We start from the raw sequence: 26,142 nt of genomic DNA on the forward strand, positions 1-26,142 counted from the left end.
TCATTACCTGTCTTACACCTGTCCATCACCCACTGCATGAGGTTCACCTTCCGACTGTTCAACTACAGTCAGCAAACTGATCGTCAACCGCCAGTGGAGCACCAGCTGCCTGCTGTTGCCTGGAAGTTCACTGTGACAATACCTGCAGGTTTGATTACACATGGCTGCCGCCATTTTGAGACAACAGCCAGGCCCCGTAGGACCCCTGGACAGACTGACTGAGTTCCGTCTCCAGGATCCCTCAGCCCAACTGATCACTCCCTGCCTCCGGGACCCTCACATCAACTGACTGAGCACTATCACTGGGACCCCAGACCTACTGATTGCACCCAGCCTCCAGGATCTCGCAACCACACCAAACACACCCGACCTCCAGGACCTCCAGCCAACCATGTCCACATCCCGAGCTGCAGCTCCCCATTTGCCAACACATTTGGAAGCCAGAGTGGCCATCTTGGATAATCCTGGAAGCCATTGCTCTGATCTTTAGGTGGGGCAAATCCCATCCTGAGACGCCTGCTGGAGACTTGAAGCTCATTGTCAGGTACGTCTCATGCATCAGGCTACTGAACACTGGAGGTTTCATTACTATATGACTGTTATACTGTAGATTTTCTTTTTTCTCCTTATTGAACAATTTTAAGTTTTTATTTCTTTACTTTTCTTGCTCTCTTTTCCTTTTGTTTACCTGTTCCCTCAGAGTCTCTTTCTCCCTTTTTTGCATGCTAACATCCAATTTCTTTTGATTATACTCTCACCATTTCTATTATCTAGAACTTCTGTATATTCTTTTCTTATCCCATTAACAGCTACATCCTACATCTGTCTGCATCCTCTTTGTCCTCCATTAGAAACTGAAGACCTTATTGCAAATCTGTTTGTTATACTGAAGATAATATTTGAACTCATTCTGTTTATTATGACAATATTGTTATTGTCCTCATAGGGGCTATTTGGTCTAGGATTGCATAGTGTCTGAATTGGGCACTGCTAATATTGATCTCCCCTTAAAAAAAAGGTTTTGGAAACCTATAGGGCCACTATAAGCCTATAGGGGAAAATCTGCAATACCCCAGATCTGCACTTCCAGAGGGGAAGATACATGAACAACATGAAAAAACAAGGGAAGAAAATGATCCAAACAAATCGAGATTCTATCTTAATAGAATCCAATGACAGTATGTTAGAAGAAATGTCAGAAAAGGACTTCAGATTATACATGATTAAGATGATTTGCGAAGCAAAGGATAAGAGAGCAAATGCAGGCAATGAATGATAATACCAATAAGCAGTTGAAAGAGCACCTGCAGGAAGCAAAAGATCATTTCAACAAAGAGATAGAGATTCTCAAAAAAAAAAAAAATGGAAATTCGTGAAATGAAGGAAACAATAAACCAAATAAAAAAATTCAATGGAAAGCATCACCAAAAGACTAGACCACTTGGAAGACAGAAGTTCAGACAATGAAGACAAAATATTTAATCTTGAAAATAAAGTTGCCCAATGAAGATGGTAAGAAATCATGATCAGAATCTCCAAGAACTATGGGACATCATGAAAAGACCAAATTTAAGAATTATTGGGATTGAGGAAAGCACAGAGATATAAACCAAAGGAATGAACAACCTATTCAATGAAATAATATCAGAAAATTTCCCAAACCTGAAGAATGAAATGGAAAATCAAATACAAGAGGCTTACAGAAAACCAAATGCACAAAATCACAACAGATCCACACCAAGGCACATTATAATGAAAATGCATAACATTCAAAATAAAGATAGGATATTGAAGGCTGTGAGAGAAATGCATCAGATTACATATAGGGGGAAACCAATACGGATAGCAGCAGACTTCACAACCCAGACTCTAAAAGCTAGAAGGACCTGGAACAACATATTTTAAGCTCTGAAAGAACATGGTTGCCAACCAAAAAAACTATATCCAGCAAAACTAACCTTCAGATTTGAAGATGAAATAAAATCCTTCCATGATAAACAAAAGTTAAAAGAATTTACAAATAGAAAGCCTGCTCTACAGAATGTTCTCAAGAAAATATTCCATGAGGAGGAAATGAAAAACAACAATGGAGGTCAGCAAAGGGAGGAACTACCTTAGAGAAAAACCACTCAAAGGAGAAACCAAGCCAACTTAAAAACCAAAAATAAGCCCAAATGACTGGGAATGCAAATCATATCTCAATAATAACCCTGAACGTTTGTTGGGACTAAAGACACGTTAACTAACTCAGGCTGACTCCTTACTCCCTGGCGAGTGAGCAAGATCAAGGCCTCAAAGGCATTTTCAATAGTTAATGACAATGAATCGGACCACCGTCAGGGATGGGTTAACAACAGTTCCGCAAATGTGATCAGCTCATGCTTGCCATATAGTCCTATGGGACTCTCGCCTGCGTGAATCCTCCGTGCCTTGCTGACCTTTAAGCTGATTGGTTCCCGCCCAGCCCCCACCCTACATAAAAGCTGTGTGATTTCCTCAATAAACGAGTTCCTGCTGTGACGGGTCTCCCTGACGCGTCTGATTGTCCTCTGCCTGGAGAGCTGGGAGCGGGCGGTCAGTCAGCCCTACCTATCCCGGTCTGACCTTGTTGCGGAGTGTCCCCTTCCCTTGCCGCTGGTCGAGAAGAGCAAGGGGGCTTAGGACCCCGACATCTGGCACCCCACGTGGGGCCCCTCAAGGCTGAACCCAAGCCAAAGTGAAGAGGCAGTTTCGAAACCGAAAGTACCGGCAGATTGGGCCACGCGAGTTCCAAGGTAAGGCATCCCCGAAAAGATGGGGCAAACACACACCACACATGGCGACCCTGCGCTCTCAGCTCTCAGACTCATGCTGAAGAGTAGGGGCCTTGAGTGCTCTGATGCACAGGCTGAAAAAGCCTGGGACACCTTTACTCGGGTGGCCTCTTGGCTTCCCGCTGCTAATCTTTTTGACTGGTCCACATGGGATTGTGTGGAACAACTTGTTAAGAAGAGGGAAATCAATTTAGGGGAGGGCCCCCCATTGGGAGTCTGCCCTACATTATCCGCCCTTAAGGCCTGCTTCTCTCCAGGACCTCCCAAAGGGGGCTCCAAGTTTCTCCCCAAAGAGCCGCCACTTAAAGAACCACCGGCTTCTCCCATTGCATCTCCTTCCAGAAACTTGCCACATAGTAAACAACATTGGGAGACCTTTAATGAGGAGCCCAATCCATCTCCATCCGCTCCTCCCAATGTTGAGGAACCACGAGGGCAGCCAGCCTTTACACATAGAGAGGGCCCACTACCATCCCGGGGAGGTTCATTGCTGCCATCTTGTATTCTGGGGCCACATCAGACTCCAATGAAAGCCCTCGCCCTCCTCTTTCCGGATGGCAGGAAATCTTCCCAGGTGGCCATTTTATGATACTGGGGGAGAACTCACTGACTCTACCCTCCCCCCTCCCTGTATGGCCTTTCCAGTAAATGCTAATCCAGGGGGTAACCGGCCTGCTATATGGTACCCATGGGAGGCCCAAGATTTAAAGGAACTAAAGAAAGCTGTTTCAGAGGATGGACCCAATTCCCCTTGGGCTGAAACCATCCTTCAGGGCCTCGCCCACCAGCAGTGCACCACTCAGGATTGGAAGAACCTAACTAAAGCTGTCCTTCCTGGTCCTTTATATTTAAAGTGGTGTGCCTTTTTTAATGAAGAATGTCATGCTCAGGCTGAATGGAACCAGGCCGCTAACCCTCCCGTCCCAGTTACTTATGGGATGCTCTCGGGGTCCAGTGACCAATTCTCTTACAGGCTGCCATCCCAGCCCCATATCAAGAACAAATAAGAGCCCTAGGGTTGGCAGCATGGAAAAAGCTAGAGGAGGGCCCCTCAGAACCCCCCATCGCAGGAATTACCCAGAAGGCAACTGAGGACCTAGCAACCTTCATTGAAAGGGTAGAAAGAAGCCTTCAGAGAAAATTTCCTCCAGGGCCCCTAAGAGATCAATTTGTTAAAATGTTAGTTTGGGAAGGAATGACTACCAATCACAAATTGGCCTGTGCAGGGATGAAAGATCGCTCCATGGGAAGGTGGATAGTGGCTACCAAAGATATTGGCACGCGAGTGCATCAGTCTCAATCCTTGGTTGCAGCCCTACAGGCCCAAACTGCCTCACTTGCTGAGGCTCTCATGGCAGCCTTGTCACCAGTCGGGGCTAAGGGCAAAGGAGTATGTTATGGCTGCGGGCAACCAGGCCACTTCAAGAGGGATTGCCCCACTGGTCGGCTGTATTCTGAGGCTCTGCCCGGACGCTCTAGGGGTTCAGCTCAAAGTCCAGCCAGTTCAGCTCAAAGGCTGGCCACCCCCAAAACGCCTTGCCCAAGATGCGGAAAGGGATTCCATTGGCAGAAGGATTGCAAATCTAAATTCGACATTGAGGGGAAACCTTTAAACTAATCAGGGGGCACCCTCCAGCCCCATCACACAAAGGAGGTTTCTCCCCCAGGAGCCCCCCTAAGGCACATTGGACTGTTCCCATTGTCCCCAGGGTCATGGACATTTTTATAGCAGGAAAGAAATTCCGCTGTCTCATCAACACTGGAGCAGATAGGACTGTGTTAAGAAAGGAGGAAGTTCCACCTCAATGGAGGTTGATTCCTGGCCCCCAGTTACTTGGGGTAGGAGGTAATACTAAATCAGAAGAGACCAAAGATTGTCTCAAATGGCGGGATGTGGACGGTGCCCAGGGAGACGTGCGCCCCCTCGTGGCCTCAAGTCTTACTGCAAATTTACTAGGACAGGATATCTTAGGGGAAGCAGAGGTCTATATAACAACTGATCACAAGGCAGTGTATGATGACCTCCTTGAGCAAGAGGAATATGAACAACAATTTAATCTATCTGGCCCTTTTAGCAATTAGAGAGGAGACCCTCTTTTTGAGGCATCTAGGCAGAAGGTCCCAGCTCCCCGGGTAAAGCCTCACCCCCAATCCTAAGAGCCACTGTTCCAATAACGCCAGCCATCCAATGACTCCCAGGTCCCCCAATATGGGTGGAACAGTGGCCATTACCCCAAAATAAGCTTCAACATTTAAGAAATATTGTACAAGAACAACTAACCTTAGGTCATATCAGACCATCTCTAAGGCCCTGGAATAGTCCAGTTTTTGTCATCCAAAAAACATCAGGAAAATGGAGAATGCTTCAGGATCTCAGGAAAATTAATAGTCATATGGTTCCAGTGGGAACCCCTTTAAGGGGTCTTCCCTGGATCCCCTCTATCCCAAGAGATCTCTTGCTTCTTGTTATTGATATCAAAGATTGTTTCTTCTCAATACCACTCCACCCAGACGATTGTGAGAAGTTTGCTTTCTCAGTGCCCTTTACCAATTATCAAGGACCAGATGAACATTATGAATGGGCGGTTCTACCCCAAGGCATGGCAAATAGCCCTGCATTTTGTCAACATTTTGTTTCTGAGCTCCTTCAACCCCTACGAAAAAGGCCACAAATTACTTTGTATATTTATATGGATGACATTATTATAGGAGCCACTAATGCCCTACAACTAAGCTCAGCATACAATGAACTCCAGGGCCTTCTGGAGAGAGAAGGACTACATATATCTAATGATAAGGTCCAAACTGTCCCTCCCTTCAAGATACTGGAAACTGAGCTTAAGTTGGATTCTGTTTGTCCCCTTACACCTCAATTACTCCTCCAATCCTCCTATTCCTTGGTGGATTTACAAAAATTATTAGGGGAACTTAATTGGTTCCTATCTCTACAGAGGATATCCTCCCTCTCTTTGACCTGCTACGGGACAAAGATCCAACAAACGTTATTACCCTAACTCAAGACCATCAACACATACTCCAAAATATACAAGTAGCCCTTAACTCTACCTGGTTGGCTCGATACCGGCCTGAAGACCCCCTTAGCCTCTGGATTCTCCCCGGTTCTCAGCTGTCCACAGCAGCCCTAACTCAGTGGGGAGAGCCCCTTCAATGGATACACGCAGTCATAGGGGCGGCTCCTAGGGTCTACGCTCACCTAGATCAATTGGCTGACCTTATAATTAAAGGCAGAGATACTGCCCTCAGGCACTATGGAAAAGAGGCTAATGTTTTGACAGTGCCCTATCGCCTGTCGGATTTTGAATGGGTTCAAAGGAATAACAATAGAGTATCCTGTGCATTGGAGGGTTTCTTAGGGAAGATTGATTGCCATTATGGGTCTACCAAATGGGTGTCCTCATTTTCAAAACTAAAATGGGCACCCCCTATACTTTTTTCCACTAAACCCCTCCCTAAAGCTGTAAATGTATTCACGGATGGAGGAAAAGAGGGATCTGCTGTTGTAATTTACCCCCCTCCCAGATTAGTGAAACAGGAAATAATTACCCATTTTGAATCAGTTATTGGGTCAGCACAATTTAAGGAGTTATATGCAATTGCTATGGCCCTAACTCAAGCATAAGAACCCATGAATCTTTTCTCAGAGAGCCTATATATGGTAAACCTGCTACCTACATTGGTCTCTTCATATATCAAGTTAGATAAAAATCCTATTACTCCCTTGATAATCCAGGTGTGGTCCTTGTTAAAGGAGCGTGTTGAACCCATATTCTTACAGCATCTAAGAGGACATCAAAAATCTACCTGGCTCCCTTGCACAAGGCAATGCTGTGGCTGACCAGTGAGCCGCATCAGGGACCTCAATAGCTACGGCCCAACCTCAACAGGACTTACAACTAGCCCAAGGCCTTCATGACCTGACCCATTTAAATTGGAGAGGGTTACATCATAAGTTTCTTTTGGTCCCCGTAAAGGACTTAAAAAAGATTGTAAGAACCTGCAAATCTTGCCTACCTTTCTTACAGGTTCCACCTCTCCAATCCCCTGGGGTAAACCCCAGAGGTCTAAAACCTAACATTATCTGGCAAACTGATGTAACTCATTATGCACCACTTGGAAAATTAAAATATATATTCATGTCTACTGATACTTACTCCCATGCCTGCTGGGCCACTGCTCACTCTGGTGAAAAGGCCAAGCATGCTGAAAGCCATTTCTTACAATGTTTTGCCATTTTAGGCTTGCCACAACAAATCAAAATGGATAATGGACCCTGTTTTACAAGTAAATTATTACAAGAATTTTTCAACAATTGGCATATTAAACACACTACAGGAACCCCATATAATCCAAAGGGACAAGCCATAATTGAAAGACATAATAAAACTTTAAAAAATCAACTAATAAAACAAAAAGGGGAAAATAACCCCCATGATCAATTAAGAACAGCAATGCTTACATTAAATAATTTAAATTTCTCAAAAAACCAGCCTTTAACTGCCTTCCAACGACACTGGACCAATCAGGTACTTTACCTGAAAGTTGAAGTTGAATGGAAAGATCCATTAACTGGATGCTGGCATGGTCCTGATCCACTAATAAGTGCTGGCAGAGGTTTTGGATGTGTGTTCCCAATTGGAGAACCAAACCCTATCTGGGTGCCCGCCAGGAACCTCAAATACCATCAACCAGAACAATATAATTCACCCAAGAGCACACCCTCTTGTGGTATGTTTACCGCAAGTATTCTAAAATCCCTCCTCCTCCTCCAACTTCGACTCAGCTGTTTCTGCTTCCATTCCCCAGCCCAGCCCAGCCCACCTAGTCCTCCTGCCACGAGGTCCCACATATACCAGTGTGGAGGGAGTAACCAGCCCAACCATCAGTGGTATGTCCTAGTAAGGAGTATGATACAGTTGACCCAGTCCCCACAAGTATTGGGAGATAATTGTTTCACAATTTTCTGCATCCAAACCTGAATTGATTACTAACCAGGAATAAGGGTTAAAATGCCCTAGGCATCAAGTTTCTGCTGGAATATTTTGGCCCCTTTCAGATCCAAATCTCAGTTAAGGCTTACATTGAAATGTAAATAGGAGAAAGCCTGAAGGCTCAGTAGGAGACTGGTCTCAAACCCAAAAGAAAAAAAAAAAAAAAAAAAAGAGCAAAAAGAATCTTACCTGAACTCCAGGAAAAGTAAATTTTATGGTGCTTTACTAAAGTAATAAACAGCCATATCATTTTTCCAGGACTCTTGTTTTTTTTTTAATTCTACATTTTTTTTTTTTGAGCTCATGACTTTTTTGATCACTTCTATTTTTTTTTATTCAACTAGAGTTTTTGAACATCTGTTACATTGCAATGGAGATTCACCTATAAAGTTACAAGGCCTTTGATTTTGCGTTATGTGTATGTCGTGCTGTCTGGTGTCATGTTTTGTCTGTATCAAAATTGAGCGCTCCTAAAATTAAAATTTAAAAATGGATCCAAATACTTTTAATTCACGTGATTTAAAAGGTTCAATTTTGTCGCTGGCTCTTTGCGGTACAAAATCCGTGGATATTTGTCACCGCTTGCAGCAACAATTTGCACAGGTCATATGGGTGGTGGACTGGAAACTGAGCCACTTCTATCTCTGGGCTGCTTCCTTGCTTGCTTGTTTATAGAGGATAGAGGAAATGAGGCTTATTTGCTTTGAGAGGAGAGAGAGAGAGACTTTGCTTATCAGAGAGAAAGAGACTTTGTTTAAGAGAGAGACTTTGAGAGAAGGACAGGCTTTACTTAGAGCTTAGAGGAAGAGAGACTTGCTACGCCTTAAAGTCTGCTGCTTCTTACTGGTGCGTCCTGCATCCTGTGAACTAAGGGTGCGTCTACCTAAGGTGCTTTAGTGATGCGTCTCAGTTCTCCGCTCTGCGATCTGCCTTACGCCGCTTTCTGCTAGCTGCTGTGCCACTTCTTTCTACTAGCTGCTGCTTCTGCTGTCTTTTCTTTCTTCTTGCCCTATTCCTACTAGCTGCTGTGTTTTCCCTACTAGCTGCTGCGCTGCTTCTTTCTGCTAGTTGCTGCTGTGTGTTCTTCTTTCTCGCTCCGCCTATGCTTATATTACCTCCAGGAGGCGGACAGCAGGGCCACACCTCTTATGCAAAGATTAGGCCAGATGCTAGATGTCTAGCAGTCCGAGCAGGCACAATTAGGAGTGCTTGAGAACACATGCGCATACACTGTGTGCGTGGATGATAAATCACCTGAGTGTGCTTCAGGAGCCGTGCCGTCAACATGGCACAGCCCCCAACACAATTTAAATAGGATAAACTAATAGAAGTAAAATGTCTTGAAAATAACACGCAAGTCTCTAGGTGGTCAAACTAATAAAATGTTGATGTTAATAAAATGTCTAACATCAATTTTTCTAAGACTTTCCTCCAACAAGAAAAAGCTGGCAAATACTGTTCAGGACACTTGTCTGATATCTTGGTTTTTACAAAATAAGTGAATTAGAGTTGACATGCATGGGATTACTCAAATGTGTTTGTAGAGAAAATTGTTTTGTGTCATCAGTAAACTAAAAACAAGGTTACTAAGAGTTATGTCCTAACAGGTATAATTCTATATACAAAGGGTTCTAAAGGTTTCAACTGTGTTTCAATTAGAGTACTATAAGTAACAAAATGTTTAATCTTATTAAAATGGAGTAATTTATATAAATTAAGAAATTTCATAAGAGTTGTTTCAGAATGTGAACAAAAAGGTCAACAGATAGGACAGAAAAAATAAAAGGTTCTAGATATGGAAATATATTCAGTGAAAAACAAAATGTTTCTGGGTAAGAAAGTGCTTATGTGATAAAATACATGAGGGTCTAAATAAGTGCTAAGAAAGTCTGTAAAGGGCAAGTTTCAATAAGTTTGCATGTAACTAAGTTGGTTGTATGTATGTGACACAGTTAAAGCTATTTAAGGTTTTTTCCTAAGGTGAAATACTAATGTTCTGATATAAACCAAAGTTTAATCTATACGGTAAAATGACAAGGATTTCTTAGAAACACTAATTTACTCTTAACTTTGTGTCTATTAAGTTTTATTCTTTAGAACAATTAGTCTTAAAAATTGGGGTATACAATTATGGTTAAACAACTGTTAGAGTATTGTACTATGTTACAGAGTCTAAATTTTTCTTTAAAAAACTAAATTTGGTAACATAAAAATGTCAAGGTAATTGTGAAATGGTCACTCTTTATATATTAAATGTGTTCATATTTTCCAGGTATACAAGTTTTTAAAGCAGGGAATTTATCAAGCTGCTATTCTCCAAACTAAACTTGTCTGTAATAGTAATTTTAAACTTAAAAAGAGTAAATTTTATTGGGGATTTATTTCTATCATTTAATGTTCTATTATAGGACCTGTCATCAATAGTTTATATGTAAAATTTGTTAAATGTATTTCTGAAGGTTATTGAGAGCCTGATTTGTTTAAAGGTTAAACATAAAAACATTTTGTCACTTTGCCACACAAAAGGAAAGTTAAAAGCTCTCTCAGTATTTCTTTAGTTCATGTTTAGATTCAATGTTGAATTGTGTTAACTAATGTTCATTTAGACTCAGGAGTCAATATATGTAAACTTCTTAAAATGACATTTAAGAATGTAATGCGCAGTAGCAAAATGGGACAACAGTGATTGCGATTGAGGTCTCTGACCTCATGACTCTGGACAGTGGACTTCCTTGAGAGCTACACAGAGCTCCTAACATTGCACTTTGCAGGTCTACCATCTTAGATCTACAGGCTCAGCTTGATTCCTTGGCCGCTGTTGTCCTGCAAGATCGTCGTGGTTTGGATCTGCTAACAGCGAAGGAAGGTTTTGCCTTTTCCTTGGTGAGAAGTGCTGTTTCTACGCCAACCACTCTGGCATTGTACAAGATAAAATAAAAAACCTACAAGAAGATCTGGAACATTGTAAGAGCGAGCTCCACTCTAATTTCCTCTGGACTGGGTTACATGGGTGGCTCCCCTACCTCCTCCTGCTTGTGGGACCACTAATCATTATCCTTGTGTTCACCTTTGGGCCTTGCATAATCAATAAGCTTATCCATTTACTGAAAAGCCAGGCTAAGTCTGTGCAGCTCATGGTGGTCCGACAGCATTATACACCCTTCATAATGATGATTGGGAGCCCTATAGGATCATGGATCCCTCATATCAGGACACTGCGGTCTAAGTGTCTCTCCCTTAAGCCCTGCTCCTCCTGAGGGGCCCGCCTGAAGTGCTAAGGTGGTAGTCAAAGACGGGTAAGATTCATGGGGAGCTCATACCGACCTAAGACAGGAAATGAGGGCTAGAGCCTCATTGTCCAATGACGGGTAAGGATGTTGCTCTGCCGTGGACAACCTAAGACAGGCACACCTTCGAGTAAGGTGGACCTCCAAACTGCTAGGGTGATGGTCCATGACAGACAAACCCTTAATATAAAACAAAAAAGGGGGATGTGTTGGGACTAATAGCATGTTAACTAACTCAAGCTGACTCCTTACTCCCTGGCGAGTGAGCAAGATCAAGGCCTCAAAGGCAGTTTCAATAGTTAATGACAATGAATCGGACCACTGTCAGGGATTGGTTAACAATAGTTCCACGAACGTGATCAGCTCGTGCTTGCCATATAGTCCTATGGGACTCTTGCCTGCATGAACACCCCATGCCTTGCTGACCTTTAAGCTGATTGGTTCCCGCCTAGCCCCCACCCTACATAAAAGCTGTGTGATTTCCTCAATAAACGAGTTCCTGCTGTGACGGGTCTCCCTGACGCATCTGATTGTCCTCCGCACGGAGGGCTGGGAGCGGGCGGTCAGTCGGCCCTACCTATCCCGGTCTGACCTTGTTGGGGAGTGTCCCCTTCCCTTGTCGCTGGTCGAGAAGAGCAAGGGGGATTAAGACCCTGACAAACGTTAATGGCCTAAACTCATCAATCAAAAGACACAGACTGGCAGATTGGATTAAAAAGAAAGACCCAACAATATGCTGCCTGCAAGAGACTCATCTCATAGAAAAAGCCATCCACAGACTAAAGGTGAAAGGATGGGGAAAAACCTACCATGCACATGGACTCAGAAAAAAAGCAGGGGTTTCCATCGTTATATCAGATAAAGTGGACTTCAAGCCAAAGTTAGTCAGAAGGGAAAAAGAAGAACATTTCATACTGCATCCCTGTACATCAAACAAATCCTTCTCAATTTCAGGAATCACATAGACCAGAACACAATAATTCTGGGTGACTTTAACACACGACTGTCACCACTAGATAGATCTTCCAAACAAAATCCAAACAAAGAAACCATAGAACTCAATAACACAATCAATAAACTAGACTAGAATATTCCATCCATCAGTGAGCAGATTCACTTTCTTCTCAGCAGCATATGGAACCTTCTCAAAAATAGATCATGTTATGCCACAAAGCAGCCCTTAGGAAATGCAAAAAAATTGAGATACTGCTTTGTGTTCTATCAGATAATAATGGTCTGAGAGTAGAAATCAATGACAAAATAAAAAATAGAAATTACTCCAACACCTGGAGACTAAATAATATGCTATTGAATGAAACATGGATAACAGAAAACATCAGGGAGGAGATAAAAAACTTCTTAGAGGTTAATGAGAACAACGATAAAATGTATCAAAGTCTCTGGGACACTCTGAAAGCGGTACTAAGAGGAAAATTCATTGCATGAAGTGCATTCCAGAAAAGAACGAAAAGTCAACAACTAAATGACCTAACATAACAGCTCAAAGCCCAAGAAAAAGAAGAACAGAATAACAGCAAAAAGTAGTAGAAGACAGGAAATAATTAAAATCAGAGCTGAAATCAATGAAATTGAAACAAAAGACACTATTCAAAAAATTGACAAAAAAAAGTTGGTTCTTTGAAAAAGTAAACAAAATAGGTGAACCCTTAGCCACACTTAAAAAGAGGAGAGAGAAAACTGCAATTACTAAACTTCATGATGAAAAAGAAAATATCATGACAGACACCACCGAGATACAGAACATAATGAGAAGCTACTTCAAAAATCTGTATTCCAACAAAACAGAAACTACCAAAGATATTGACAAATATCTAGAGACATATGCTCCTCCCAAACTGAACCAGGAGGACATACACAATTTAAACAGATTAATATCAAGCAATGAAATAGAAGAAGCCATTAAAACCTACCATCCAAGAAAAGCCCAGGACCAGACCAATTCTCAGCTGAGTTCTACAAGACCTTCAAAGAAGAACTCATTCCAATACTTCTCAAAGTATTCCAGGAAATAGAAAAGGAGGGTACCCTACCTAACTCATTCTATGAAGCCAATATCACCCTCATACCCAAACCAGGCAAAGACACATCAAGGAAAGAAAATTTTAGACCAATATCCTTGATGAATATAGATGCAAAGATCCTTAACAAAATATTGGTAAACCGTATCCAAAAACATATTAAGAAAATCATGCACCACGTTCAAGTGGGGTTCATCCCTGGAATGCAAGGATGGTTTAACATCTGTAAATCAATAAACGTAATCACGTCAATAGTCTTAAGGATAAGAATCATATGGTTATTTCAACTGACGCAGAAAAAGCATTTGACAAAATACAACACTCCTTCATGCTCAAAACACTAGAAAAAATAGGGATAGTAGGAACATACCTGAACATTGTAAAGGCTATTTATGCTAAACCCATGGCCAACATCATTCTTAATGGAGAAAAAATGAAGGCATTCCCTTTAAAAACCAGAACAAGACAGGGATGTCCTCTTTCACCACTTCTAATCATCATTGTCCTCAAAACTCTAGCCAGAGCAATTAGGCAGACTAAAGAAATTAAAGGGATACGAATAGGAAAAGAGGAATTTAAGCTGTCACTATTTGCTGATGACATGATTCTATATTTAGAGGATCCAAAAAACTCCTCCAGAAAACTTCTAGACCTCATCAATGAATTCAGCAAACTAGCAGGCTATAAAATCAACACGCGTAAATCTAAAAAACCTTTATACACAAGCAATGAAACATCTGAAAGGGAAATTAGGAAAACAACTCCATTTGAAATAGCCTCAAAAAAAAAAATACTTGGGAATCAAACTAACCAAAGAGGTAAAAGATCTCTACAATGGAAACTACAAAACATTGAAGAAAGAAATTGAGGAAGACCTTAGAAGATGGAAAGATCACCCATATTCTTGGATAGGCAGTATTAATGTTGTCAAAATGGCCATACTATCAAAAGTGCTATACAGATTCAATGCAATTCCAATTAAAATCCCAATGATGTACGTTATAGAAATAGAGCAAGCAATCATGGAATTCATCTGGAAGAATAAGAAACCCAGAATAGCTAAAGCAATCCTTAGCAGGAAGAATGAAACAGGGGGTATCGCAATACAAGAACTTCAACTATACTACAAAGCAATAGTAAAAAAAAACCCAGCATGGTATTGGTACCAAAATAGACGGGTAGATCAATGGTACAGAATAGAGGACATGGACACAAACCTAAATAAGTACAATTTTTTCATACTAGACAAAGGGGCCAAAAACATGCAATGGAGAAAAGATAGCCTCTTTAACATATGGTGCTGGGAAAACTGGATATCTTTATGCAACAGAATGAAACTACACCCCTCTCTCTCATCCTGGACAAAAATCAACTCACAATGGATCAAGGACCTTGAAATCAGACCAGAGACCCTGCATCTTATAGAAGAAAAAGTAGATCCAAATCTTCAACATGTCAGCTTAAGATAAGACTTCCTTAACAGGACTCCCATAGTACAAAAAATAAAAGCAAGAATTAATAACTGGAATAGATTCAAATTAAAAAGCTTACTCTCAGCAAAGGAAACTATCAGCAATGTGAAAAGAGAACCTACAGAGTGGGAGAAAATTTTGCCACTCATACTTCAGATAGAGCGCTAATTTCCAGAATATATAAATGACTCAAAAAACTCTACACCAAGAATACAAATAATCCAATCAACAAATGGGCTAAGGAAATGAACAAACACTTCACAGAAGAAGATGTACAAGCAATCAACAAATATATGAAAAAATGTTCAACATCTCTCGTAATAAGAGAAATGCAAATCAAAACTACATTAAGATTCCATGTCACCCCAAATAGAATGGCGATTATCAAGAATACAAGCAACAATAGGTGTTGGCGAGGATGTGGGGACAAAGGTACACTCATACATTGCTGGTGGGGTTGCAAAATAGTGCAACCGCTCTGGAAAGCAGTATGGAGATTCCTCAGAAAGCTCGGAACAGAACCACCATTTGACCCAGCTATCCCACTCCTTAGTCTATACCCAAAGGACTTAAAATCAGCATACTACAGAGATACAGCTACATCAATGTTCATAGCTGCTCAATTCACCATAGCCAGATTGTGGAACCAACCTACATGCCCTTCAGTTGATGAATGGATAAAGAAACTGTGGTGGGAGGTTTTCAAGATGGTGGCCTAGAGGGTGGCTGCATTTCATGTTGCTCCAGGACTCAGGATTCAAAAGAGGAGATATTGAGAGACTTGGGACCAACTCAAAGCAGCCGGGTGACTCTCTCCCATTGGGGAGGCGTCCCAGATGGGGCGGTGGTCCCAGGGCGCAGGGAACTTTGTGAGATAGAGCTGCATGGCGAGGCGCCCCTCCCCCCGCTGGAGCAGTGAACTCGGACAATTGGGAGCATCGTAGAGGAGGCCGCTCAGCACAGCGCTGGGACTTGGAGCAACCACTGGGGCTCCGGAGGCTGCCCAGGGGAAGAGCGGCGAGGAGAGCAGTGTGGACTCAGAACACCGGGGCCTGCCCTGAGGAGGAGGAGGAGGAAGAGGAGCGCGGCCGCTTGGATTCAGAGTGACTGCACCAGAGCTACAGGCGGTTGCCAGAGGTGGAGCTGCGCGGCGAGCTGTTTGGACTCAGAGCGACCGCTTCTGAACACTGGGGCCTGCCCTGAGGAGGAGGAGGAGGAGGAGGAGGAGGAGGAGGAGCACGGTACGTCGCTTGGACTCACAGTGACTGCATTAGAGCTCCAGGCGGCTGCTCAGAGGTGGAGGCGATTGGTGAGTTGTTTGGACTTAAAGCAACCGCTCCTGAACACAGGGGGGCTGCCTGGAGGAGGAGCGCGGTGGGTCGCTTGGTCTCGAGTGGCCGCACCAGAGCTCCGGGCAGCTGCCCAGAGGAGGTGTGCAGTGGGTCACGTGGACCACTCCTGAACACCCAGGGGGTTACCTGGAGGAGGAGGAGGAACGGGGCGGGTCACTTCAACTCGGAGTGAATGCCCAGGGCTACGGGCGGTTGGCGGGAGGAGGAGGCACGCAGTGAGTTGCTTGGACTCCTAGTGACTGCACCGGAATACTGGGCGGCTGTCTGGAGGAAGAGGCGTGCATCGGGTCTCAGAGGGATTGAATGGGGCCCCAGGTGGCTGCTCAGAGGAGGGGCCACATAGCCAGGCGATTAGGTGCAGAGCAGAGTCCAGGACCTAGGAGGCTTCTTGGTGGAAGAGCCCCACAGAGACAGGCTTAGGGGCGGAGCGAAGGTTCCAGGACTGCGGGCAGAATCTCTGAGGAGGGGCAGCCTAAGGAGATTCATCTGCGAAGGGTGAGGCTCCCAGGCCTAGGAGGTAGGGCCAGGCACCTGGGAACTTTGCAGAGAAAGGCAGCCCAGCCCAGGCGGTAGCTATAAATTGAGGGGAACCTCTAGGAGGGGAACTGACCAGCGAGACCTCCCCACCGGGTGAGTCTTCCCTGCCAGGTGAAGTTTCCCCATAAGGACGGTAAAACCAGAGACACAGGCCCAAACAGGCCTTGCCTCAGTCCGCAGCCTAGTTCCCCTTTGGATGACCATTGGTTAACAAGTGGAGGCACCTCTGCCCACTAGCAGGGAATATACCCCACCTGAAGGCCACCACTCCTAGAGAGGCAGCTTCCTTGTGGAGCACCACATTATCAACTTCCTCCAAGACTTCAGCCTACTGAAGGCTAAGAGGGGATATATATAGAAATCTTCAAGGACATTGTAAGTCAATAGAGGAAATCTGCAATATCTCAGCGGTCCACTGATACCTGAACAATATGAGAAAACAAGGAAAGAAAATGCTGCAAACAAATCTAGATGTTACATCAATAAAACCCAATGACAGCATGGCAGAAGAAATGACAGAAAAGGAGTTCAGAATGTACATAATTAAAATGATCAGAGAAGCAAACGAGGAGATGAAAGAGCAAATGCAAGCATTGAATGATGAGATGAAAGAGCAAATGCAAGCATTGATTGATCGCACCAATCGACAGTTAAAAGAGCAAATACAGGAAGCAAAAGATCATTTCAATAAAGAGTTAGAGATATTGAAAAAAAACAAACAGAAATCCTTGACATGAAGGAAACAATAAACCAAATTAAGAACTCCATAGAAAGCATATCCAGTAGGATAGAACACCTGGAAGACAGAACCTCAGACATTGAAGACAAAATATTTAACCTTGAAAACAAAGTTGAACAAACAGAGAAGATGGTAAGAAATCATGAACAGAATCTACAAGAACTATGGGATATCATAAAAAGGCCAAATTTAAGAATTATTGGGATTGAGGAAGGCTTAGAGAAACAAACCAAAGGAATGAACAATCTATTCAATGAAATAATATCAGAAAATTTCCCAAATCTGAAGAATGAAATGGAAAATCAAGTACAAGAGGTTTATAGGACACCAAATACAAGAAATTACAATAGACCCACACCAAGGCACATTATAATGAAAATACCTAACATACAAAATAAAGTCAGAATTTTAAAGGCTGTGAGAGAAAAGAACCAAATTACATTCAGGGGGAAACCAATGCGGATATCAGCAGATTTTTCAATCCAGACCCTAAAAGCTAGAAGGGCCTGGAACAACATTTTTCAAGCCCTGAAAGAAAATGGATGCCAACCAAGAATCTTATACCCAGCAAAACTTACCTTCAAATTTGACGATGAAATAAAATCCTTCCATGATATACTAAAAACTAAAAGAATTTACAAAAAGAAAACCAGCATTACAGAACATTCTCAGCAAAATATTCCACGAGGAAGAGATGAAAAACAAAGAAGCAAATCAGCAAAGGGAGGAATTATCCTAAAGGAATTGTCAAATAAAGGAGGAAACAAGTTGTGTCAAACAAATAAATAAATAAAATTTTAAAAATGAACCAAATGACCGGGGAACCAAATCATATCTCAAAAATAACCCTGAATGCTAATGGCCTGAATTCATCAATCAAAAGACATAGACTGGCAGATTGGATTAAAAAGAAAGATCCAACAATATGTTGCCTACAAGAGACTCACCTCATAGAAAAAGATACCCATAGACTAAAGGTGAAAGGATGGGGAAAAACATACCATGCACATGGACTCAGCAAAAAAGCTGGAGTATCCATCCTCATTTCAGATAATGTGGACTTCAAGCCAAAGTTAGTCAGAAGGGATAAAGAAGGTCATTTCATACAGCTTAAGGGAAGCATAAATCAGCAAGATATAACAATCATAAACATCTATGCCCCAAACAGTGGCTCATCCATGTATGTCAAACAAATCCTTCTCAATTTCAGAAACCAAATAGACCATAACACATTAATACTAGGTGATTTTAACACACCTCTCTCACCACTGGACAGATCTTCCAGACAAAAATTGAACAAAGAAACCATAGATCTCAATAACACAATCAATAATTTAGACTTAACAGACATTTATAGAATATACCATCCAACCAAAGGCGAATACACTTTCTTCTCAGCAGCACATGGATCCTTCTCTAAAATAGACCATATATTATGCCTCAAAGCTAATGTTAGCAAATACAAGAAGATAGAGACACTACCTTGCATTCTATCAGATCATAATGGATTGAAGTTAGAAATAAATGAAAGAGTAAAACACAGAAACTATTCCACATCTGGAGATTAAATAATATGCTATTATATGATGAATGGATAACCAAAGATATTAGGAAGGAAATTAAAAAATTCTTAGAGGTAAATGAGAACAAAGAAACATCATATCAAAATCTCTGGGACACTATGAAAGCAGTACTTAGAGGGAAATTTATTTCATGGAGCGCATTTAATAAAAGAAGTAAAACTCAACAAATAAACGACCTGACACTACAGCTCAAAGCCCTAGAAAAAGAAGAACAAACCAGCACCAAAAGTAGTAGAAGACAGGAAATAGTTAAACTCAGAGGTGAAATCAATGAAATTGAAACAAAAGAAACAATACAAAAAATTGACAAAATAAATAGCTGGTTCTTTGAAAAAATAAAAAAAAATTGATAAACCTTTAGCCACACTAACAAAGACGAGAGAAAACCCAAATCACTAAAATTCGGAATGAACAAGATAATATCACAACAGACAGGTTTGAAATAGAAAACATAATTAGAAGCTATTTTGAAAATCTATACTCCAACAAAATAGAAAATTTCAAAGACATCAACAGGTTTCTAGAGACATATGAATTGCCTAAACTGAACTGGGAGTACATACACAATATAAATAGACCAATTTCAAGTACTGAAATAGAAGAAGTCATCAAAAGCCTACCAACAAAGAAAAGTCCGGGACCAGATGGGTTCTCAGCTGAGTCCTACAAAACCTTTAAAGAAGAGCTCATTCCAATACTTCTCAAAGTATTCCATAAAATAGAAGAGGAGGGAACCCTCCCAAACTCATTCTGTGAAGCCAGTATCACACTGATACCTAAACCAGACAGAGACTCATCAAGGAAAGAAAATTTCAGACCAATATCCTTAATGAACATCGACGCAAAATTTCTCAACAAAATTTTAGCAAAACGCATACAAAAACATATTAAAAAGATATGCACCATGATCAAGTGGGTTTCATCCCAGGGATGCAAGGTTGGTTCAACATCAGGAAATCAATAAATGTCATTCAGCGTATCAATAGACTTAAAGTCAAGAATCACATGATTATTTCAATAGATGCAGAAAAAGCATTTGATAAAATACAGCACCCCTTCATGCTCAAAACACTAGAAAAAATAGGGATAGTGGGAACATTCCTTAACATTGTAAAGGCCATTTATGCTAAGCCCATGGCTAATATCATTCTAAATGATGAAAAACTGAAAGCATTCCCCCTAAAACCTGGAACAAGGCAGGGATGCCCTCTTTCACCACTTCTATTCAACATCATTCTTGAGACTCTAGCCAGAGCAATTAGACAAACCAAAGAAATTAAAGTGATACGAATTGGAAAAGAAGAACTCAAACTATCCCTGTTCACTGATGACATGATTATATATTTAGAGGAACCTGGAAATTCCACCAGAAAACTCTTAGGACTCATAAGTGAATTCAGTAAAGTAGCAGGTTACAAGATCAATGCTCATAAATCCAATGCATTTTTATACATAAGTGATGAAATTCAGAAAGAGAAATTCGGAAAACTACCCCATTCACAATAGCCTCGAAAAAAATAAAATACTTGGGAATCAATCTCACAGAAGCGGTGAAAGACCTCTACAATGAGAACTACAGAACACTAAAGAAAGAAATTAAAGAACACCTTAGAAGATGGAAAGATCTTCCATGTTCTTAGATAGGAAGAATTAATGTTGTCAAAATGGCCATACTACCTAAAGTGCTATACAAAGTCAATGCAATTCCAATTAAAATCCCAATGACGTACCTTACAGAAATAGAGCAAGCAATCATGAAATTCATCTGGAAGAATAAGAAACCCAGAATAGCTAAAGCAATCCCTAGCAGGATGAGTGAAACAGGGGGTATCACAATACCAGATCTTCAACTCTACTACAAAGCAATAGTGACAAAAACGGCATGGTATTGGTACCAAAATAGACAGGTAGATCAATGGTACAGAATAGAGGACACGGACACAAACCCAAATAAATACAATTTTCTCATACTAGACAAAGGGGCCAAAAATATGCAATGGAGAAAAGATAGCCTTTTCAACAAATGGTGCTGGAAGAATTGGAAATCCTTATGCAACAGAATGAAACTAAACCCATATCTTTCACCATGCACGAAACTAAACTCAAAATGGATTAAGGACCTCGGAATCAGACCAGAGACCCTGCAGATTATAGAAGAATAAGTAGGTCCAGATCTTCAACATGTCGGCTTAGGACCAGACTTCCTTAACAGGACTCCCATAGCACAAGAAATAAAAGCAAGAATCAATAACTGGGATAGATTCAAACTAAAAAGCTTTCTCTCAGCAAAGGAAACTATCAGCAATGCGAAGAAAGAGCCTACAGAGTGGGAGAATATCTTTGCCAATCATACTTCAGATAGAGCACTAATCTCCAGAATCTATAAAGAACTCAAAAAACTCTATTCCAAGAATGCAAATAATCCAGTCGACAAATGGGCTAAGGAAATGAATAGACACTTCACAGAAGAAGATCTACAAGCAATCAACAAACATATGGGAAAATGTTCAACATCTCTAGTAATAAGAGAAATGCAAATCAAAACCACCCTAAGATTCCATCTCACCCTAATTAGAATGGCAATTATCAAGAATACGAGCAACAACAGGTGTTGGCGAGGATGTGGGGAGAAAGGTACACTCATACATTTGCTGGTGGGTCTGCAAATTAGTGCAGCCACTCTGGAAAGCAGTGTGGCGATTCCTTAGAAAACTTGGAATGGAACCACCATTTGACCCAGCTATCCCACTCCTTGGCCTATACCCAAAGGACTTAAAATCAGCATACTACAGAGATACAGCCACATCAATGTTCATAGCTGCTCAATTCACAATAGCCAGACTGTGGAACCAACCTAGATGTCCTTCAATTGATGAATGGATAAAGAAACTGTGGTATATATGTTTATATATAATGGAATATTACTCAGCCATAAAGAATGATAAAATTATGGCATTTGCAGGCAAATGGATGAAACTGGAGAATACCATGCTAAGTGAGATAAGCCATAAAAAAGCCAAAGGACAAATGATATCGCTAATAAGTGGATGATGACTCATAATGGGGGGAGGGAAGTGTTAGTGTTAGGGTTAGAGTCAGGGTTAGGGAGGGGGGCAAGAATGGAGGATAGAAGCACTGTATAGAGGGAAAAGAGGGGTGGGAAGGGTGGGGGGAAGGGAAAAAATAACAGAATGAAACAAACAACATTACTCTATATAAATTTATGATTACACAAATGGTATGCCTTTATGCCATGTACAAACAGAGAAACAACATGTATCCCATTTGTTTACAATAAAAAAGAAAGAAAGAAAAAAAGAAACTGTGGTATATATATATACAATATATACAATGGAATATTATTCAGCTATAAAGAATAATAAAATTATGGTATTTGCAGGCATATGGATGAAATTGGAGAATATCATGCTAAGTGAGATAAGTGAGATAAACCAATCTGAAAAAACCAAAGGAGGAATGATCTCACTGATAAGCGGATGATGACACATAATGGGGGGTGGGAGAGGGGCAAGAATGGAGGAAGGAGGGACTGTATAGAGGGAAAAGAGGGGTGGGAGGGGTGGAGGGAAGGAAAAAATAACAGAATGAATCAAACATCATTACCCTATGTAAATGTATGATTATGCAAATGATATGCTGTTATTCCATGTACAAAAAAAACAACATGTATCCCATTTGTTTACAATAAAATAAATTTTAAAAAAAAAAATTGTGTGACAAAGTGGGTGAAGGATGGACCGCTCTGTAGAACATGCCTGTCTCCTTAACCGACTTTCATAATGGGCGGTGGTGATGGTGATGATGGTGGCGTTGGTGATGGTAGTGGTGGTGGTGGTATTAGTGGCCATTGTGTGTGTGTGTGTGTGTGTGTGCGTCTGTCTGTCTGTCTGTCTTTATGTCTCTATCTGTCTCTTGAGGAAGAGGAGAGAATTGAGAGGGATAATGGAACAAGAATTGGCGAGGTAAGTTAAAGGACGCAAAGTACCATCCCCAGATCAATGTAGGACACCCAGGTAAATGTGAACTTCACATAAACAAGGAATAATGTTTAGTATGCTCTGCAGAAACTTTACTTGGCATCTTGCATTTTTATTGACTAAAATCAAGGCCTTATCCATAAGCCAATCAAGATTAATCCTGTACAGAAACCAAAGATTTGTAGGAGAGGACTTCTTACATACCCAGCAAGACCAGTTTCTGTATGCTTAGATTTAAAAAAAAAAAAAAAAATTTGAACTATATACCGATAGAACAGAAGAGAAACTCTCCACCTCCCCTCTCCCCAAATCTGGAATCAGGGAGAAAACCAAGTTCTTACGAGTGTGTGGCTCTAGCCATGGAGTAGCCGTACAAGCTGTGGACATCATAGTGAAGGCCCCAGTAAAACTCTGTGTCCATGCAGAGAGTTCTTGCAAACAGTGAGTGGTCTAGAATGCCTGGGGGGAAAACACCCATCAGTGAGCCAAAGTCTCCATCCATCGACTTTAACAAAATATCCACTCAATCTTTTTCTTGCTGGTTGCTATAACTTTCCCACCAATTTCCACCTAACAAAGTCCTGTGCAGATTTTAAATTCTATCCTAAGTATCACTTCCTACTGGGAGCCTACACTGACTACCCCCCAGAGATCATCAAAAATAATTTGCATTCCCTTGAGCTCACAAAGGATGGTGTTGAGCAGAGGTATGGAAAACCTACTCAGAGCAACATGCAGTTGATCTGAGATTAAATACATAGCACACACTGTTCATCTGCATAGATTTAATCAAGGAGAATTGAGTATAAATGTACATATATGAGGGCCCCAGTCACAAAACAAAAAGTGAGATATGAAATTTGAGTGGTTTCATGAATAAGAGCCAAATCCTGGCTCTAAGAACCCTGTTACTGTATTTTCCCTTTTTCAAGCTGAAAATGGTCAGCCCTTACTGTGTCATGGCCTGCAATCGCTCTCTTCCCTTTCTTCTCCTTATGGACCCATATCTAGGGCTATGTTTACCTTCCTCCATGAAGTCTTCATCATGTATAGGGCCTTAGTATGAGGTACAACTTCAGAAAGTGGTGGAACAAGGAATGACTGAGATTAAGATTTTCCCACTAACGTAGCACAAGATTTTGAGTCAGATATAAAATTGGATTATAAAATATTTTAAAAATTCATATTTCCTGTCCAGCTTGGATTATAAAATGAGATAACCACTTTAGTTACAAAAAGGAGACTAGAATTTTTCCAGGGTCAAATGTTGTTGCATCTGTATCTTTGTCATGTCCATATGTACTATACAACCCTGAACAGGTGAGAACCTGCCCAACTCTGAGGGAAACTGCTGATCATAGGTGAGTAGACCAAATGCCGAGGGGTAGAGAGGGCTTACCAGAGAAAACAGAAGGTGATGCATTGAATTTTTAAGTAAGAAAAAAAAAAATTAGGTTTGACCAAGAAGATTAAGAAGTCAGGTAAAAAACATAAGCTGATCCAGAGTGGGGTAGGGAGGAGAATACAGACTGAGTAGAAAAGAAAAAAGAATAAGTTAGGGAAGCAAAGAGTAGATTTTGCAGGAGGCTAAATGGTTTGAAGTCAAGACTCCCTCCAAAAAATTCTTTACTCCTTCAGTGACCAAAGGAACCAAAGAGGGAGCTAAACCTTGGTCTCAGGTGAGTTGGTCAGCTCAGGGGGTCCAGCACTGTGACCAGAATACCTGGCAAGAACAACTCAGAGGAGGGAAGATTTATTCTGGCCCATGGTTTCCTAGGTTTGCATCCATGGTGGGATGATTTCACTACTTGGACCTGAGGTATAGCAGAATATCATGGCAGAAGAGTGTGGTAAAGGGAAGCTTGTCAGCTCATAGCAGCCCGGAGGAGAGAGAAGAAGGGAAGACAAGGCCCTCCACGACGTGCCCTCAGTGATCCACTTCCCTCAACTAGGTCCCACTTCCCACTAGTTCATGAAGATCTCAATGGATTAATCCATTTGGTGGATTAAATGGATTAATATATTGATGCCAGAGCCCACATGATCCAATTATCAACTAGAAGCTCCACCTCTGAAACTTGCTGCATCAGGGACTCTGCACTCAACATATGATTTGGGGGGGGTGGTCATTTCAGATCCAAACCATAACAACAGTGTGTGTATGTAGGGTGGACAAAGCAAGATAAATTGGCAGAGGCCATCCAGATGCCCATTCAGCAAGCGTTCTCTTCCAGGAACATAAGGAGATTGTACTTGAAGGTAATACCTCCCCTTAAAGTTAAGCTGAGGCTGAGACCAGATTCTGGAAAAGAAATGTGGACAAGTTGGGTAGACCCCATTTCCAGGCCCACCTTTCTACTCTTTACCCAAGAATCTGGAAACAAAGACTTCTGAGATAAGAAAAACAGACAATGGAAGAAACTAGCTCTCTGAATCGCCACTTGGATCAAGCCATCCATCCTCACTAGAGTACAATATAATTATTGGCTAATGCATGGAGATAATGGGATTTCTTTGTTTCCAAGCATAGTCTATTCTATACTGCTCACCCCCACCCCAAAACCCAGGTGTGTGCGCGCGTGCACACACACACACACACACACACACACACACACACGTGTTCTTTCAAAAGAATATCATGGCAGAAGACTTTGGTGAAGGAAATGTGATGAAGAAATAGAATCTTTAAGGAATCAGTGATGCCTTAAACTATTGCTAATGGTGGGGGGAGGGTGGAGAAAGGAAAGAAGAGACAAAGGAAGGAAGGGAGAAGAAAGGAGGAAAGAAAGCAGGGGAAGGGAAACGTTTACAAAATTACAGTTTTACTTCAGTGTAAAGTAGTTTGTACCTTGGAGAATTCTGAAACCCTCACCAAGTCCAAAATGGAAACTTTGTAGGCTGTGAATGAAACAGAAGAATCCAGAACTCTGGGGTAGAAGGATGGCGGGAGGACCAGGCTGGGACAACACTTTTCACCACCTGTTGCCCTTGGATCGTGGCAGTGGAAAGGTAACTGGAGACATGGTGATGCCATCAAGACACAAGTGGAAGAGTGGCTGGGTGTCTGGAGATCACTGACTGGGAAGGGAGCCGCTTTGGCCACACCGAGTATGACTGAGGCTGCCTTAAGCACAGTTTGTGTCTGCAGCTTTTGCAAACAGGTGGACACTTACCAGGAGTGAAAGGTGGAAAGTTCAGGTTGTTTGATTCACACCTATGATCAGAACCTTGGAGAAAGCTAGTTACTTCATCCATTTCCTTCAAAGACACAAAACACACAAAATGGACAATGTTACTGATGTATAATTAGCTA

The 26,142-nt window shown here is 41.6% G+C and overlaps 1 protein-coding gene across 1 annotated transcript in view; it reads right to left on the reverse strand.

Annotated features, from left to right (window-relative positions):
* MGAM2 (maltase-glucoamylase 2 (putative)) overlaps positions 1-26,142 on the reverse strand; it is a gene marked incomplete at both ends in the record, with an annotated part of 100,603 nt that overhangs the window by 49,852 nt on the left and 24,609 nt on the right. The window contains 2 exons of the mRNA XM_079152664.1: positions 23,171-23,288; positions 26,003-26,087. Of these exons, the coding sequence (XP_079008790.1) occupies positions 23,171-23,288; positions 26,003-26,087 (203 nt within the window). The remainder of the gene's footprint in view (positions 1-23,170; positions 23,289-26,002; positions 26,088-26,142) is intronic.

Source organism: Sciurus vulgaris, assembly GCF_902686455.1.
Source record: "Sciurus vulgaris genome assembly, chromosome: 8".
Lineage (NCBI taxonomy): Eukaryota > Metazoa > Chordata > Mammalia > Rodentia > Sciuridae > Sciurus > Sciurus vulgaris.